The sequence below is a fragment of the Cynocephalus volans genome, chromosome 11, assembly GCF_027409185.1.
Source record: "Cynocephalus volans isolate mCynVol1 chromosome 11, mCynVol1.pri, whole genome shotgun sequence".
In the NCBI taxonomy this organism is placed as follows: Eukaryota; Metazoa; Chordata; class Mammalia; order Dermoptera; family Cynocephalidae; genus Cynocephalus; species Cynocephalus volans.
Window position 1 is genome coordinate 121,161,931 of NC_084470.1, and position 13,496 is coordinate 121,175,426.

The 13,496-nt window shown below is 53.6% G+C and overlaps 1 protein-coding gene across 1 annotated transcript; it reads left to right on the top strand.

Moving 5' to 3' along the window:
- Positions 1 to 913: 913 nt before the first annotated feature.
- On the top strand, positions 914 to 11,037 carry REN (renin). The gene is made up of 10 exons (XM_063115438.1): positions 914 to 1,011; positions 4,253 to 4,403; positions 4,909 to 5,032; positions 5,645 to 5,763; positions 6,680 to 6,876; positions 8,725 to 8,733; positions 9,281 to 9,400; positions 9,787 to 9,931; positions 10,196 to 10,294; positions 10,876 to 11,037. The coding sequence occupies exons 1-10, from the start codon at positions 914 to 916 to the stop codon at positions 11,035 to 11,037; spliced, it is 1,224 nt and encodes a 407-aa protein (XP_062971508.1).
- Positions 11,038 to 13,496: the final 2,459 nt, after the last annotated feature.

Sequence of the window (13,496 nt, forward strand, 5' to 3'; positions counted from 1 at the left end):
AGGGCTCATAGCTACGCTGTGGGAGCCCATAGCAGACAGCAGTCAATTCCAGGCTGAGCCAGGGCCTGCTTCATGGAGGAGAGAGTGATATTTGAAGTGGGCCCTGAAAAATTAGCAGGGATAGGCCAGGAGAGAGGGCATCCTAGGCTGAATAAATAGAACCCATCCTGGGATTCAGGGACCAGGTGTGTGTCCAGGAAGCTGCCCCAGACTGCTTGTAAAGTTAGAGGGAAAAGGGAAGGAGGCAGAGAGATAGCCCCAAAAGGGAGTTAGGGCCAAGCAGAAAGAGGAGGATGAGTTGTAAGACCAGCTGCCCTGCCTCTCTTCTGCAGAAACCTCCGCAAGCCCCTAGGGCTGCCCTTTCCTCCCACCATTAATAGGTCAACTGAGGATGAACACCCCCAGCTCCCCAGCCCTGGAAGGGAAAATTGGGATGTAGCCTGGGAGAATCCGAACAGGGGCAAAGCCAAGTTTAATGCAGAGGATGGAGCTTCAAGGGCATAGGGGGTGGGGTCTGAGCTGGGTGGTTGAAAACCCAGGTTCTATGCCTGTCCCAGTCCTGACCTTGTCCCTGAGCAGTGCTGTTTCTCATCAGCCTCTGCCTGCTCTGAGGGTCGCAGGGCCAGGCCAGACAGGGGCCTGCTGGCGTCACTGGGCACAGTGTTGCTTTCCCACAGCCCTCCTTCCTCCAGCCCCTCTGCTCCACATCCGGAACCCCGATTACCTCTTATCCACCTAGCTCGGTCCCACGGATGGGATTTATTACTGGCTGCCCTGCCACCTGCCCCAGGGTAGTAAATCAGGGCAGAGCAGGATCACAACCACTCTGTGTGTGAAATGCTTAAAAGGAGAGGGGCTTGGGGAGCCTCAGGCTTCAGCAGATCCCATAGAGAGCCCCAGACTGAGGAGGATCATGGACCAATGGAGCAGAATGCCTGGCTGGGGACTCCTGCTGGTGCTCTGGGGCTCCTGCACCTTTGGTCTCCCTGCAGACACCGAGGCCTTCAGACGGTAACTCAGGCAGAGAAGGGGTGGCAGGGGTGCAGGGCTTCCCACCTCCCTAACACCCTGGCTTTCAGATATGTGGTGTCATCCAATCCTCACAACCAGATGGTCCTGTTCAGAGAGGTCAAGTGACTTGCCCAATGTCACACAGCCAATAAGTAAGTGGCACTAGTCAGGCCTGGAAGCCATGTCTTTTGAACGCTGCCCAGAGCACCAATTATTAGGCTCACAATTATTAAGAAGGGCATGGGTACAGTTAATTCTCCCAGGGCAGTGGCATGATCTAGTGGTTGAACAGAAGGCTTATGTAACTGGCTTGTCTTGGTCTAAATCTTCCCCATTAGCAAAACAGACTAGTCCTGGAACAATGGGCAAGTTACTTAGCCTTTCTGAGTCTCAGTTGTTTTTGTTTTTTGTTTTTGTTTTAAACCAGTAAGGGGATCTTAACCCTCAACTTGGTGTTGTCAGCACCACGCTCTCCCAAGTGAGCTAACCGGCCATCCCTACATAGGGATCTGAACCCGTGGCTTTGGTGTTATCAGCACCACACTCTCCCAAGTGAGCCACGGGCCAGCACTCTCAGTTGTTTTTGTTTTTGGAGGCTGGCCGGCACAGGGATCAGACCCTGGACCTTGGTGTTGTTGGCACCACACTCTAACCAGCTGAGCTAACCAGCCAGTTTAGCTCAGCTTACCATTTTAAAAATGGGGAATAGTAACAGTCCCTGCTTCATAGGGCTGCTTTGAAGACTGAATGAGATAATGCTTCTAAAGCCTTGTATCATGCCAGGAGTGTTGTAAGAACCCAGCTTCGGTTAGTACTGCAGTGTGGATTATTACCAATGTTGAAAGAAAGGCTTAAGGCAGCCTAAGCAGGGTGGAGAAAGCCCTGACGTCCATTCGATGCCAGGACTGTGGGAACAAGTGATTTATTACGACTGGAGAAGGGGAGGTGGCAGAGTTGGGGAAAGGCCTCACAAAGAAATGGGGTTTTTGTTTGGGGACTGCAGATGGGACCAGAAGTCCTGAAGGTACGAGGGCAGGTTTAATAACAGAATTAGTTGCTGAGCCTATAGAATGCTTAGGATTTCACAGGATCTTTTCACGCCTCATCTCAAATCACACCCCGACAACTCTACATGCCCATTTTACAGATAAGGACACTGAGGCTCAAGGAGGTCACGTGTAAGAGGCTGAATCTCAACACACACTCAGCCTTTTGTTTCCAAAGCCTCTTTCCCTGCTCCAAGGTGCTCAGAAAGTAACTGCTAGTTGGGAGTATGGGGTAAGAAATGGGGAGCTTCCCAGCAGCCCCACCCCCAATCCATTTGAAAGAGAAGAATAGAATTGGGCAAGGAGTGGAGAATTAGGCTTTTGAAACAGTTATAGGAATTTTGCCACCTGCTATGTACAGAAAATCGTGCAAGGCACCCTGAGAGATGTGAACGGACGAGCACCGTTCTCAGGGTCCTGCCAGTGCCTCTCACACACAATCACATTTGTCGAGCAGTGGCCAGCTGATTCAGTCTGCACAGCGACTCTGAGGTAGGTATTACCATTAGGCCCATTTTTATAGAGGAGCTACTGGAGACCCAGAAGATGCCCAGAGAGGTTAGGTAACTTGCTGAGAATCACGCAGATAAGGGGATTCACGCATGCCCCCACAGCCACTATGCTCTCACCACCGTATGCACCACCTCCGTAGGCAGTGCCGGGCTGGCTGGGAGCAGCCAGGGAAAAATGGAGCAGGAGCCCGAGGAAAAGTGAGGCCAGCGTGGACTGCAGTCCCTGGGGCAAGTTTCCTGGAGGTGGGGGTGCATGCTGGGCTTGAAAGGACTCAAGAACTGGGGGAAAAGGAAAGTGAGACGGGAGATATTTTCTGAAAGGGAAATGGCAAAAAAGCAAAGGTCCAAAGCAGAGACTCTTGGGTTTAAATAGTGGGAAATGCACCCCCTTTGGGGTCAGACCTTCTCTGACTCTCCATTACCCCATCTGTAAAATCAGAGTGATAAAATCGCCACCTGTTGGGATGGCTGAGAATCAAATAAAATAATAATTGTGAAAATATTTTGTGAACAGTGAACTATGATAGGAATATGACAAATCATTTCCATTACAATGTTACACTGTTGGCATGAAAGTTGCATTTGTGTTCATGGGCAAAATGTGGGGAGAGTAAGTAGAATGGAAGGCTGGGGCAAGTACAGAGGACTAGCTGCTGAGAAGGAAGAGGGACTCTGTGTGTTTGGCAACGTGTGCTGTAGAGTTAAGCTGGGCTTTGATCCTGGGACCCCGTGGCCAACAGCTAGAGACATCTTCCTCCAGGCTTTGATAAACAGCCTTCATGTCAGAGTGTGGGGGACCTTATATGGGAAATAGGACCAGACACATGCTTTTAATCCCTGCTCAATCATTTCTCAGTCACCTTTATCCCTGTGAGCCTTCATTTCCTCATCTACAAAATGAGATAATGACAGCTAGTTTGCAGAGTTGTTACGAGGTTCGCATGGGATGTGTACAATGTTGGGCAAGCATCTGGTAGCAGCTCAGTAGTCTGTGAGTTTCCTAGGTCTCTTGCGAATTCTGCCTCCCAAAGGAGATGGGAAGTTGTCAGGTCAAGAGGACGAGGGACTGGGACTTCAGACCAAGACACATCTTTCCAAGGACGAGGGGCACAGGCACTCTGGAAGTGCTGGCCTCTCTTCCTGCCCAATCTACTTCAATCAGTCCACCCCACAGCAGCCCTGGCTGGGCGCCTGCCCCCAGGGGTCTTGGAGACCCCGCAGGCTGCTGTGGACATCTGCTGCCACCTACAGGCCTCACATGGCACTGCCTCCCTGTCCAGCATTGAGGGGGACACTCCCAGCCTTCCCCTCCTCAGAGGGGATGTCATTGCATGTTTCCTGTCTCGCTGCCTGCTGGAGTTCCTTAAATTTAGGCAGCGAAGATCTTTATCTTTATATCCCCAGATCCAGCACAGTGAGGTTCCGAGTAGGTGTTCAAAACATAATTGCGGAATGAAGTTAGTGGAGGGTTATTTGCTACCAGTGCAGGGGACTCGTGTAAATTGACTGTTTATAAGAGGTGATTCTCATAAATTCTCAGAGGCTCTAGGGCACGAAAGTGATTCTTAGGTGCCTGGGCTGGGGTCAGGGATAGTTGTACTGAAAGCTGGAGGTGGCCTCAGAGATGCTACCATTACTGCAGGGAAGTACAGGACTCTACTTCTTCTTCCTCTGCCCTGGCAGGATCTTCCTCAAGAAAATGCCCTCAGTCCGAGAAAGCCTGAAGGAGCGAGGTGTGGATATGGCCAGGCTTGGGGCTGAGTGGAGCCAGTTCACCAGGAGGCTCTCCTTTGGCAACAGCACGTCCCCCGTGGTCCTTACCAACTACCTGGACGTGAGTGCCTGGCCCCGTGCTCCCCGTCTATCTCTTTTCTTTCGTGGGCCTAGGGCTCTCTTTGCTGCAAGCCTCTCTCTTTGCACACTTTGTTTGACTGAGGATCCAAGGAGCACGTAAGCACCCTAGAAAAGTCCCATTTTACAGCTGGAAAGCCTGAGGCACAAAGGGCAGGAAGGTGCTCAGAGGCAAGGTTAGTCTGGGTGGGTAGGTTAGGGTTCGGTTAGGCTACAGTGGGCTGTCAAGGTCGGGGTGCCTTCCTGATTCATTTTCAGTGTTTTTATGCCACCCTCATGTCTCACTGAGCCTCCTGCATCCCCACATCCTGGGATGCCATGGGACAGTGCTAAGCCTCCCACACAGTCCCTGCAGGAAAATGGAAACCCAGAGAGACTGTAGGATCTGCCTCCTCTTGCCCCAAGAGCCAAGGGTGGATCCAGGCAAGACCCCAAGACCCAAGACTCCCGGAGTGCCTCCAACCACCTCCTTCTTTTCACCCCTGTAGACCCAGTACTATGGCGAGATTGGCATCGGCACCCCACCCCAGACCTTCAAAGTCATCTTTGACACAGGTTCCGCCAACCTCTGGGTGCCCTCCACCAAGTGCAGCCCTCTCTACACGGCCTGTGGTGAGACCCATGACCTGTGGTGCCTCTCCCCAAGCCCCTGGCCCTGCCACACTTGGGCAGTCCTTCCCCACACCCAGCTAAGTCCCTCCTGCTACCATCCAAGCTGCTTCCTCTCTGCCTCAGTGCCCACTGACCCTGAGAGGAGAAAGGAAGATGTCTCCCATTTTCCTGATATGGCCACCCAGGTAAAAAAAAGCAAGCTCCAAGAGCCCACTGACCACCCAGGCCATTTCCCAGTCTTTCTGAGATCAAGATAGGACTGAATTCTCAAACCCAGCCCAGACACTTGGGCTCTTCCATCCCAACCTTAGTCAACTTCTTACTGAGCACTTACTCTGTGCCCAGAATCTTCTCTGGTGTTACTAGCATTAGCAGTTACTTTGAGATGCTTTATTGGAGAGAAAATTCTCAGAAGTATGGGCACATATGACAGACCCAAGAAACACAGTTCTTGACTGATTAAAACACATTTTCCAAACCCCCAACCTCAGTGCAACCCCAGCCCTAATCTAAGTCCTCAAATACACCAGCCATACCCACAATGCACCCTGCCTCCGAGCTCCCCTGCCTGGGCTGCTCTTGGATAAACCTGAGCCTATGTTCCTCTTCCAGAGATTCACAGCCTCTATGACTCCTCGGAATCCTCCACCTACATGGAGAATGGGACGGAATTCACCATCTACTACGGATCAGGAAAGGTCAAAGGCTTCCTCAGCCAGGACGTGGTGACTGTAAGAGGGGCTGCTGCAAGTCATTGGACCCCCTGCCCTTCTGTCCCCAGGGCTCTCCTGCCCCTCCAGGGCCCACATTTGGGGGAAGGTTCACTGCAGCCTGGGGAGGTGAGGATCACCCTGCTCTAAGGCTACTAGCTGGAGCTGCAAACGAGCAGAACCTGTGGTGGAGCAAACCTGAGCCACTAGCTCACCGCTGGGTGATTTGTGGAGGCTTTTGCATCTAACTTGCATGCAGGGGTTGTCCTGAGCCCCACAGCCTCCAGTCAAATAATCTGTCTGAGGTCATCAGCTCAGACCTTAACCACACCTAGACCAAAGTCTAGGGTCAACGTCAGGATCAGTATTATTGACCTTACGGTCAGGGTTGGTTTTAGGGTCAGGCATAGGTGTTGAGGTTAGAGTCTGGGATTAGGGTCAGGGCCTGGTTTTCTTTTTCATCTGACCAGTGCCTGGCCCCTTATCCATTCTGGAGTTTCTCCAGCCCCTGATCTGTCAGTCAGGGGAAGGGTGCACTTGGAAGCCAAGAGGAAATCAGTGTGAGCCCTTTCCTTCTCCCTTTGTCTGTGAAATCAGGTAAAGAGCATGTAGGGCCATCCTGGATGTGCTGAAGAAATCCTTAGCCCATGATGGGGGCGGGGGGCTGGGACCCAGTCCTGCTGACGTGAAAGTGGGGGCACTGGGACAGCCTCTGTCCTTCCAGTCACTGGTCAGCCCCAGTTCGCTCTGGCCCCCTATAGCATAAATGTGTGTTGGGAGGGAGGGTATGTGTGTGGAATTGATGAAATAATCTTACCCTAAATTGCTGTACCCTGGAGCATATGTGTCCCTGGGGCCCCTAGCATGGAAGCCTGCACCAAACCCGGGCCAGGGGGTGAGCAGTGGACTGGGTCTCCTCTGGTCTTTCCTCCCACAGGTGGGTGGAATCACAGTGACACAGACGTTTGGAGAGGTCACAGAGCTACCCCTGATACCCTTCATGCTGGCCAAGTTTGATGGGGTTCTGGGCATGGGCTTCCCTGCACAGGCCATCGGCGGGGTCACCCCTGTCTTTGACCACATCCTCTCCCAGAGGGTGCTAAAAGAGGACGTCTTCTCAGTCTACTATGGCAGGTGGGGCCTGGGACTTCAGGGGCTGAGGTGGGGGGTGGGGAGGGGGACAGAGTTGCTGGGAGGGTGGAGGAGAGTCCGGGCTAGGATTTTGATGTATTTGCCATTAGGCGGTAGTCAATCAATATCTAGAGCTGCATTAGCCAAGATGAAACCACTATTTAAATGTAAATTAATTAAGATGAAATAAAAGGAAGCATTCAGTTCCTGGGTAGCACTAGCCACACTTCAAGTGCTCAGCAGTCACGGCAGATAGTGACCACCGTATTGGACAGTGCAGCTGTAGAACATTCCCGTCATGGCAGACGTTCCAATGGACAGTGCTGCTCTGGAACAAGAGGAGATGCAGGGTGGGGGGGACGGGAAATAAGGCATTGCTGTGACCTGCAGATCCTCCCTGTGAGGGCCATGGCTCCTCCCACACAGAGACCACCAATTTCATTCATTCATTAGCCCCTTCATTTGTTTACTGGCTCACTCATTGATTCCGTAAATGCCATGTGCCTAGCCCTGTGGGAGGCTCTGGGGTCATAGCAGTGAACACAGTGAACTAGACAGAATCCCTACCCTTCTATTCTCATAGAGCTTACATTGTGACCGGGAAGGCAAGAAATATTACAACGTGATAAGTGTCACAGGCATACAAGGAGCACAGCACTGAAAATCATGGATGCTTTTCAATTCTAGGCTGAGCTTATATGCAGCGCAGCCAGCCTTGGGAAGCTACTGTTAGCTCTTGAGCAGTGTTGTAACCCGCTCCGAGCTGCTGGGATTAGAAAGATGGTAGGCGCTGGGGACAAGAGGTCAGAGGATTAAGAACATGAAGCTCATGGCAATGAGAATGGAGGGGAGGGTGGGAGACCAGAGAAACCGCAGAATTAAAATGGAGAGGAGTCTCTGGTCTGGGGACAGAAAGGGAGGCACTGAGAAAAGGCCACCAATTGGTGGCTCTGCAGTCAAGGGTGGTCTTGGGAAGAGCTGTTTTAGAGGAAGTGAGGACAAGGCCAGATGGCAAGCAGTAAAGATGTGGATGTGGGTGTCAGGAAGTAGAGGTCACATAACGTAGGCTGTCCTGGGAAATTCAACAAGGAAGGGAGTGTGGGGTGGGTATGGGGTGGGATCCTGAAAGAAGCAGGGAAAGGAAGGGTGGGTGTTTTTAAATGCTAGAGGATGCTTGAGCAATGCTTGTAGGTGGGGGAAGAAGCCAATGGAAAGCAAGCGATTGAAAGTGTGGGAAAAAATGAGGAGACAAATGGGGGCACAGGAGTCTGGAGGCCATGTGGGGACGAGGCCCCAGCATGCAGGATGAAGGCAGGCTTTGCAGAAGAGGGAACCTGCCCCATCCTTCACCTTGGGTGGGAAGGAGGGAATGGCCAGAGATCCTGTGTTGGGAGAGGGGCAGGAGGGAGCCCATGCTAACGCATCCACATTTGCAGACACGCAAATCATTTACACTTGCACCAAATAATGTGTGCACGCCTACACCACCCGTGCACACACGTGCATGTACACATGCCTCCATTATGAATTCTGGAAAACCGCATCGCTCATGCATGCACACTCTGGAAACCAGCCCTAAGGTAGCCCCTGAGCCTCAGGAGGCAGTGTGCAGCCTGAAAGAGAGAAAGGCAAGGGGGATCAGTTTCTGGCTGGGCACAAGGAACCCTGGTTCCAGTCCTCCACTTGTCCACTCCTGGCCTGGGTGACTCAGGAAAGTGTCTTTGCCTCTTGGTGACTCCATTGCCTGAAGGGTAAAAAGAGATTGCATAACACCCATCCTGACAAACATCCCGGCCGGTGAGGTGCACCTGAAATGAAGGTTTCCTTTCTGCTGTCTCTCTTTCTCTACAGAAATTCCAAGTAAGGAGACGAAATCCCCCACATGGCCCTGACCCTCCAATACTCCCTGAGCACCTGACCCAGAATCACATACGCCACCTGCCCAAAACTCACTTCAGCAGGCCCAGGCTCCACTAGCTGCCGAAGTTCTCTGCCCCTCCGTCCCGCTGTCTTCGTGCCCCTACCCATCCCTCACTCAGCAGCCTCCGGAGTCCCTTCTCATGTGCCTGCCCAACCCCCGCAGCCTGAGCCCAAGTGGGGGAGGAAATTTGAATCTTGTTTGCATCTACTCACTATTCTTGTATGTGTCCCCTTTCTGTGACCTCTCTGGGGATGCTTTTTGGGGTGTGTCTGGTCCACCCTGGACAAACCTCTCGTTGGGCTTGGGGAGGGGCAAGAAAGGCAGAGAAGCGGTATGTCCTGCATGCTTCATAATGACAGCTTCGAGCCTTTTGGTCTGTCCCACTTTCCTCTACTGCAAACCCTCTGCCCCGCCCTGCACCCTTGCCCAACCTTTCCTTGTTGCTTGAGTCACTGGGTCTTTAAGAGCCTCTGATCTTCCCTTTAGGAACTCCCACTTGCTGGGGGGAGAGATTGTGCTGGGAGGCAGCGACCCCCAGTATTACCAAGGGCATTTCCATTACGTGAGCGTCAGCAAGACCGGCTCCTGGCAGATCAAGATGAAGGGGTCAGGAATCCATAACCCTTCCCACTCCAAAAATGCTACTGCCCCTGGGGGTGGGGTAGGGAAGGGGCAGGGTGACCATCCTGCCTTGTCTCCAAATGCAGCCACTTCTTAAGGCACAGCCACCATTTGGTCTCTGCCTGCTCTGTCCAGGATGGAGAACACCAAGCTATGAGGAACAGAGGGGGAGGGGGCTTTGGGAGAGGTGGGGAAGTCACTGAGCCACGTGCTAAGGGAGGGGACAGCCCCTTCCCTCCTCTACTGTCTGCCTTGCCCTCCTCCGGTGAATCACTGTACAACCAGCATAACTCCCTCAGGAAAGATAGGCAGCCCGGAGGTGCCCCATCAGCCTTCTGTCTGTCTGTCTGTCTGACTGTGGCCTCCCCCAGGGTGTCCGTGAGGTCGGCCACCTTGCTCTGTGAGGAGGGCTGCATGGCGGTGGTGGACACAGGTGCGTCCTACATCTCAGGGCCCACCGGCTCCCTGCAGCTGCTCATGGAGGCCCTGGGCGCCATGGAGCTGAGCACAGATGAAGTAAGAAGTAGAGGGGAAGGGTGCCGGGTGGGGAGAACTCCAGACCCTGAAATCACCCCACGCAGCATTAGGTCCTTCCCCTCTCCACCTCTCACCTCTCACCACATGTGCAACTGGTCCCCTGGGGTGGGGGTGGGGGGGGTGAGGGAGGGCTCTGTGCCCAGTCCTCTCCAGCAGAGGGGCCAGGCCACAAGCACACACAGAGCTCTGGGTCCCCCAAGAGGCCTCCCACACTCAAAAGGGCTCCCTTTCCCCTCCCCCCAGTATGTTGTGAACTGTAACCAGGTGCCCACACTCCCTGACATCTCCTTCCACCTGGGAGGCAGAGCCTACACGCTCACCAGTGCGGACTACGTGCTGCAGGTGAGGCGCTCGGCAGCAGGGAGGAAGGGTGCGCAGGGGACTCAGCGGGGGACACGGCACAATGCACAGGTTATGTACTACACCGGTGGTTCTCAAGCTGGCTGCACGTTTCACCTGGATTGCTTTTAGAAATCCCAGGGCCCAGGCCACATCCCAGACCTATTAAATCTGAACCTCTAGGAGTGGCACTTGGGCATCGGAGTGTCACAACTCCCCAGGTGATTCCAGTGTGCACCATTTGTCCCTTTATCTCTGTTTTCTTATCAAATGCTCCTGGTAATCCTCTGCTCCTATATTCTTATCTTTTCACATGCAGTAGGCTTAGAGAAGTTCAGTAACTTGTCTAGGATCAGAAGCTAAGCCAGACTGTAAGCTCTTAAAGATAGTACAGTGCTTGATGCCTTGTTTGCCTGGTGTCTAGGACAGCATCTGCACCCAGGACAGGTGCAATCCAGGATGGGGCCCAGCGTGGCTGGGGGAGTGGAGGGGGAATGTTGCTGAAGGCAGCTGTTGGGGTCAGGCAAGAGGAAGGGAGAATGGTCATGTGCTGGACAGTGGAGCAACCCTCCTCTTCCTGCCAGGACCCCTACAGTAACAATGACCTGTGCACGCTGGCCCTCCATGGCCTGGATGTCCCACCGCCCACTGGGCCCGTCTGGGTCCTGGGTGCCAGCTTCATCCGCAAGTTCTACACAGAGTTTGATCGGCATAACAATCGCATTGGCTTCGCCTTGGCCCGCTGAGGCACTCTGCTGCCTGTCCTCAGCCCTAGCCCGGAGCTGGCGCACTCTCTGGGAACCCCTTCTGCCTGGGCTCGTGCCCTCACATGGGGACACTGTGTGTGGAGCTCCCGGTGGATGCTTGCCTTGCCTGCTGCACCAGCCCTTCCCTGCTTTGAGGACAAATGGAATAAAGACTTTATGTTCACAACCCATGGCATCTGGTTTCACTGGGGTTTGGAACAGAGGGAGGGGCACCTGCATGATCATGTGCGGACAGGAATGTGACACAGACTGACGAACTCCACATTCCCCCCAGGCTCCTGCATGCAGGGGTGATGCCATCCACCCGCTATCGGCAGGGCTTAGGTGGAGTTGTGTACACAATGGAGCCAGCCCTGTGCCCCTTCTTGCACCTCAGGCCTGAGGCTAATGCCGTGGCAGTAGGCTGTGAGTCAGAAAGATGCTCCCAGCTCAGAGAAGCCAGCTACAAGCTCAGGCTCTGCCCTGCTGAGCTAGACAGCCCTGCTTCTCGTGCCCTGTCAAACGCCCCTCACCCTGCTTCCTACCCACTGCAGATCTCTGGCCCCCGCCCCAAAGTTGCTATTTACGCAGGCAGTCTAAGGCACTGCCACCTAAAAATGTACAACATCTGAAATTAAACCATTACTCCCACTTTAGACATGGGGATACTGAGGTCCAGAGAGTAGAAGGCATTTGTCTGAGAACACACAGTGAAGAATCATATAGTAAACAGTACTGGAAGGTAGTGAGGAATCAAGACTAGAACCCAGCCCCTTTGACTCAGGTCTGGGGGCTTTCCACCTTAACATGTGCAGTTGGGACTGTCACAGGTGCAGAGCCTCATGCAGCAGGGTGCAGGGCCACGTGCGCAAGCACACAGGCGTGCATGCACTGCTCTCCTCCATTTCATGGACTCAGGACTCCTCAGACTGAAGTCTCTGTCCCCACTCTTGCCCCCTGGGCTGTCTGTGGGGTGCATGTAGCTTGGGGAATGAGAAAGCAGCTGGCACACAAAGCTGGCGAAGCTCTTCTTCACTGTGGCCGCTCACCCATCTTTTGACCAAAAAAATCTGAGGCACTGAGTTGTCCAACCAGGCCTTCAGTACCTCTAGAACTGCAGCCTCCAGGGATTGGGTGGGGCCCCAGGGCTTCTCTAGGGCAATTCCCACAGGCAGGAGCCATCTGCAACATTCCTGTGCAAAGCCAAGAACACAAGCCTGGCCTACAGGATCCTAGACTTCCACTGATTCTTCACGTCCCCTTGCCCTGTGTGGCTTTATTTCCTCACTGCAAAAGTGCAAAAGGAAGGGTTGGAGGCAGTGTCCTTTCCAGCTCTGACATCCTGGGGCTCCATGACCTTAATGTAGGCAGCCCCCCATCATCTCCTACACTGTATGATATGGTAGCCGCATATGGGTATTTACATTTAAATTAAAATTAATTAAAACATCACACTAGCCACATTTCAAGTGCTGGATAGCCACACGTGGCTAGTGGCCACTGCTTTGGACAGCACAGATACAGAGCATCCCATCACCGCTAGGCAGAGCTGGACTCTGGACAGCAACAATCACCGGGGCCTTATGATTGAGAGGTTGCCGAATAGGCCAAAGGGACAAGTAGGGGAAACAAAAGGGCCCCTTCTCCATAGGCACTTTTCTAGGTGGGGCAGTGAGATATGACTAGTGTGGTCCCTGAGGCAGAAGAGGACAGTGGGCAACTGAAGCCTCGCTGTGGAAGAGGGCTTGCAGCCAACAGAATCCTGCTCAGGAGGTTACAAAGAATGACCAGAGGAGAGTCTGGCTAGCAGAGAGGCTTGCCCCTACGCTGGCCTGACCTCTATCCATTGTCTCCTTCAGCAACTCTTCCCGGGACACCTTGCCATCCCTTCCCCTTCTTCCCTCTCAGCAGCCATCAGCACATCTTACCCCGGCCCTATTGCTGTGCCAGGCCTTTACCTCTGCTTCTCAAGGAGAGCACTGGGTCTGCCCACCTCCACACCCCTAATGTCCAACAAATCACTGGACTCTGGACCCTTGCTTGCCTTCTACCCGCCCCAGTCAGACTCCCAGGAGGGGAGGATTATTTACTGACCAAAACTCAATCTTGCTCAAAGTCCTGGCCTAAGATGTGTCTAAACACTCACTGCCGGGGAATGTTCTGTGGCCTGTCAGGGACAGTCCAGTCTGCGGACTGCCACCCCTAACACCATCACCCAATGTCCTCTCTCCATGGAACGTGTGGGGCGGGGGTTGGGGGTCTGGGGAGCTCCCTGCAGGGAAGAGCCTTTGAGATGCAGCAGGGCCGCTCTTGCAGAGACTCTTCCAGGGGTCCAGGGACAGGAGACAGGGGGTGAGGACAACCAGGGGGCGAGAGAAGGGGGAACCCAAGCCGACAGCTTGGGAGCAGCCGGATCTCCGTATTCCAGGATGAGGAGGGGGCGCAGGAAGAGCCCTCCC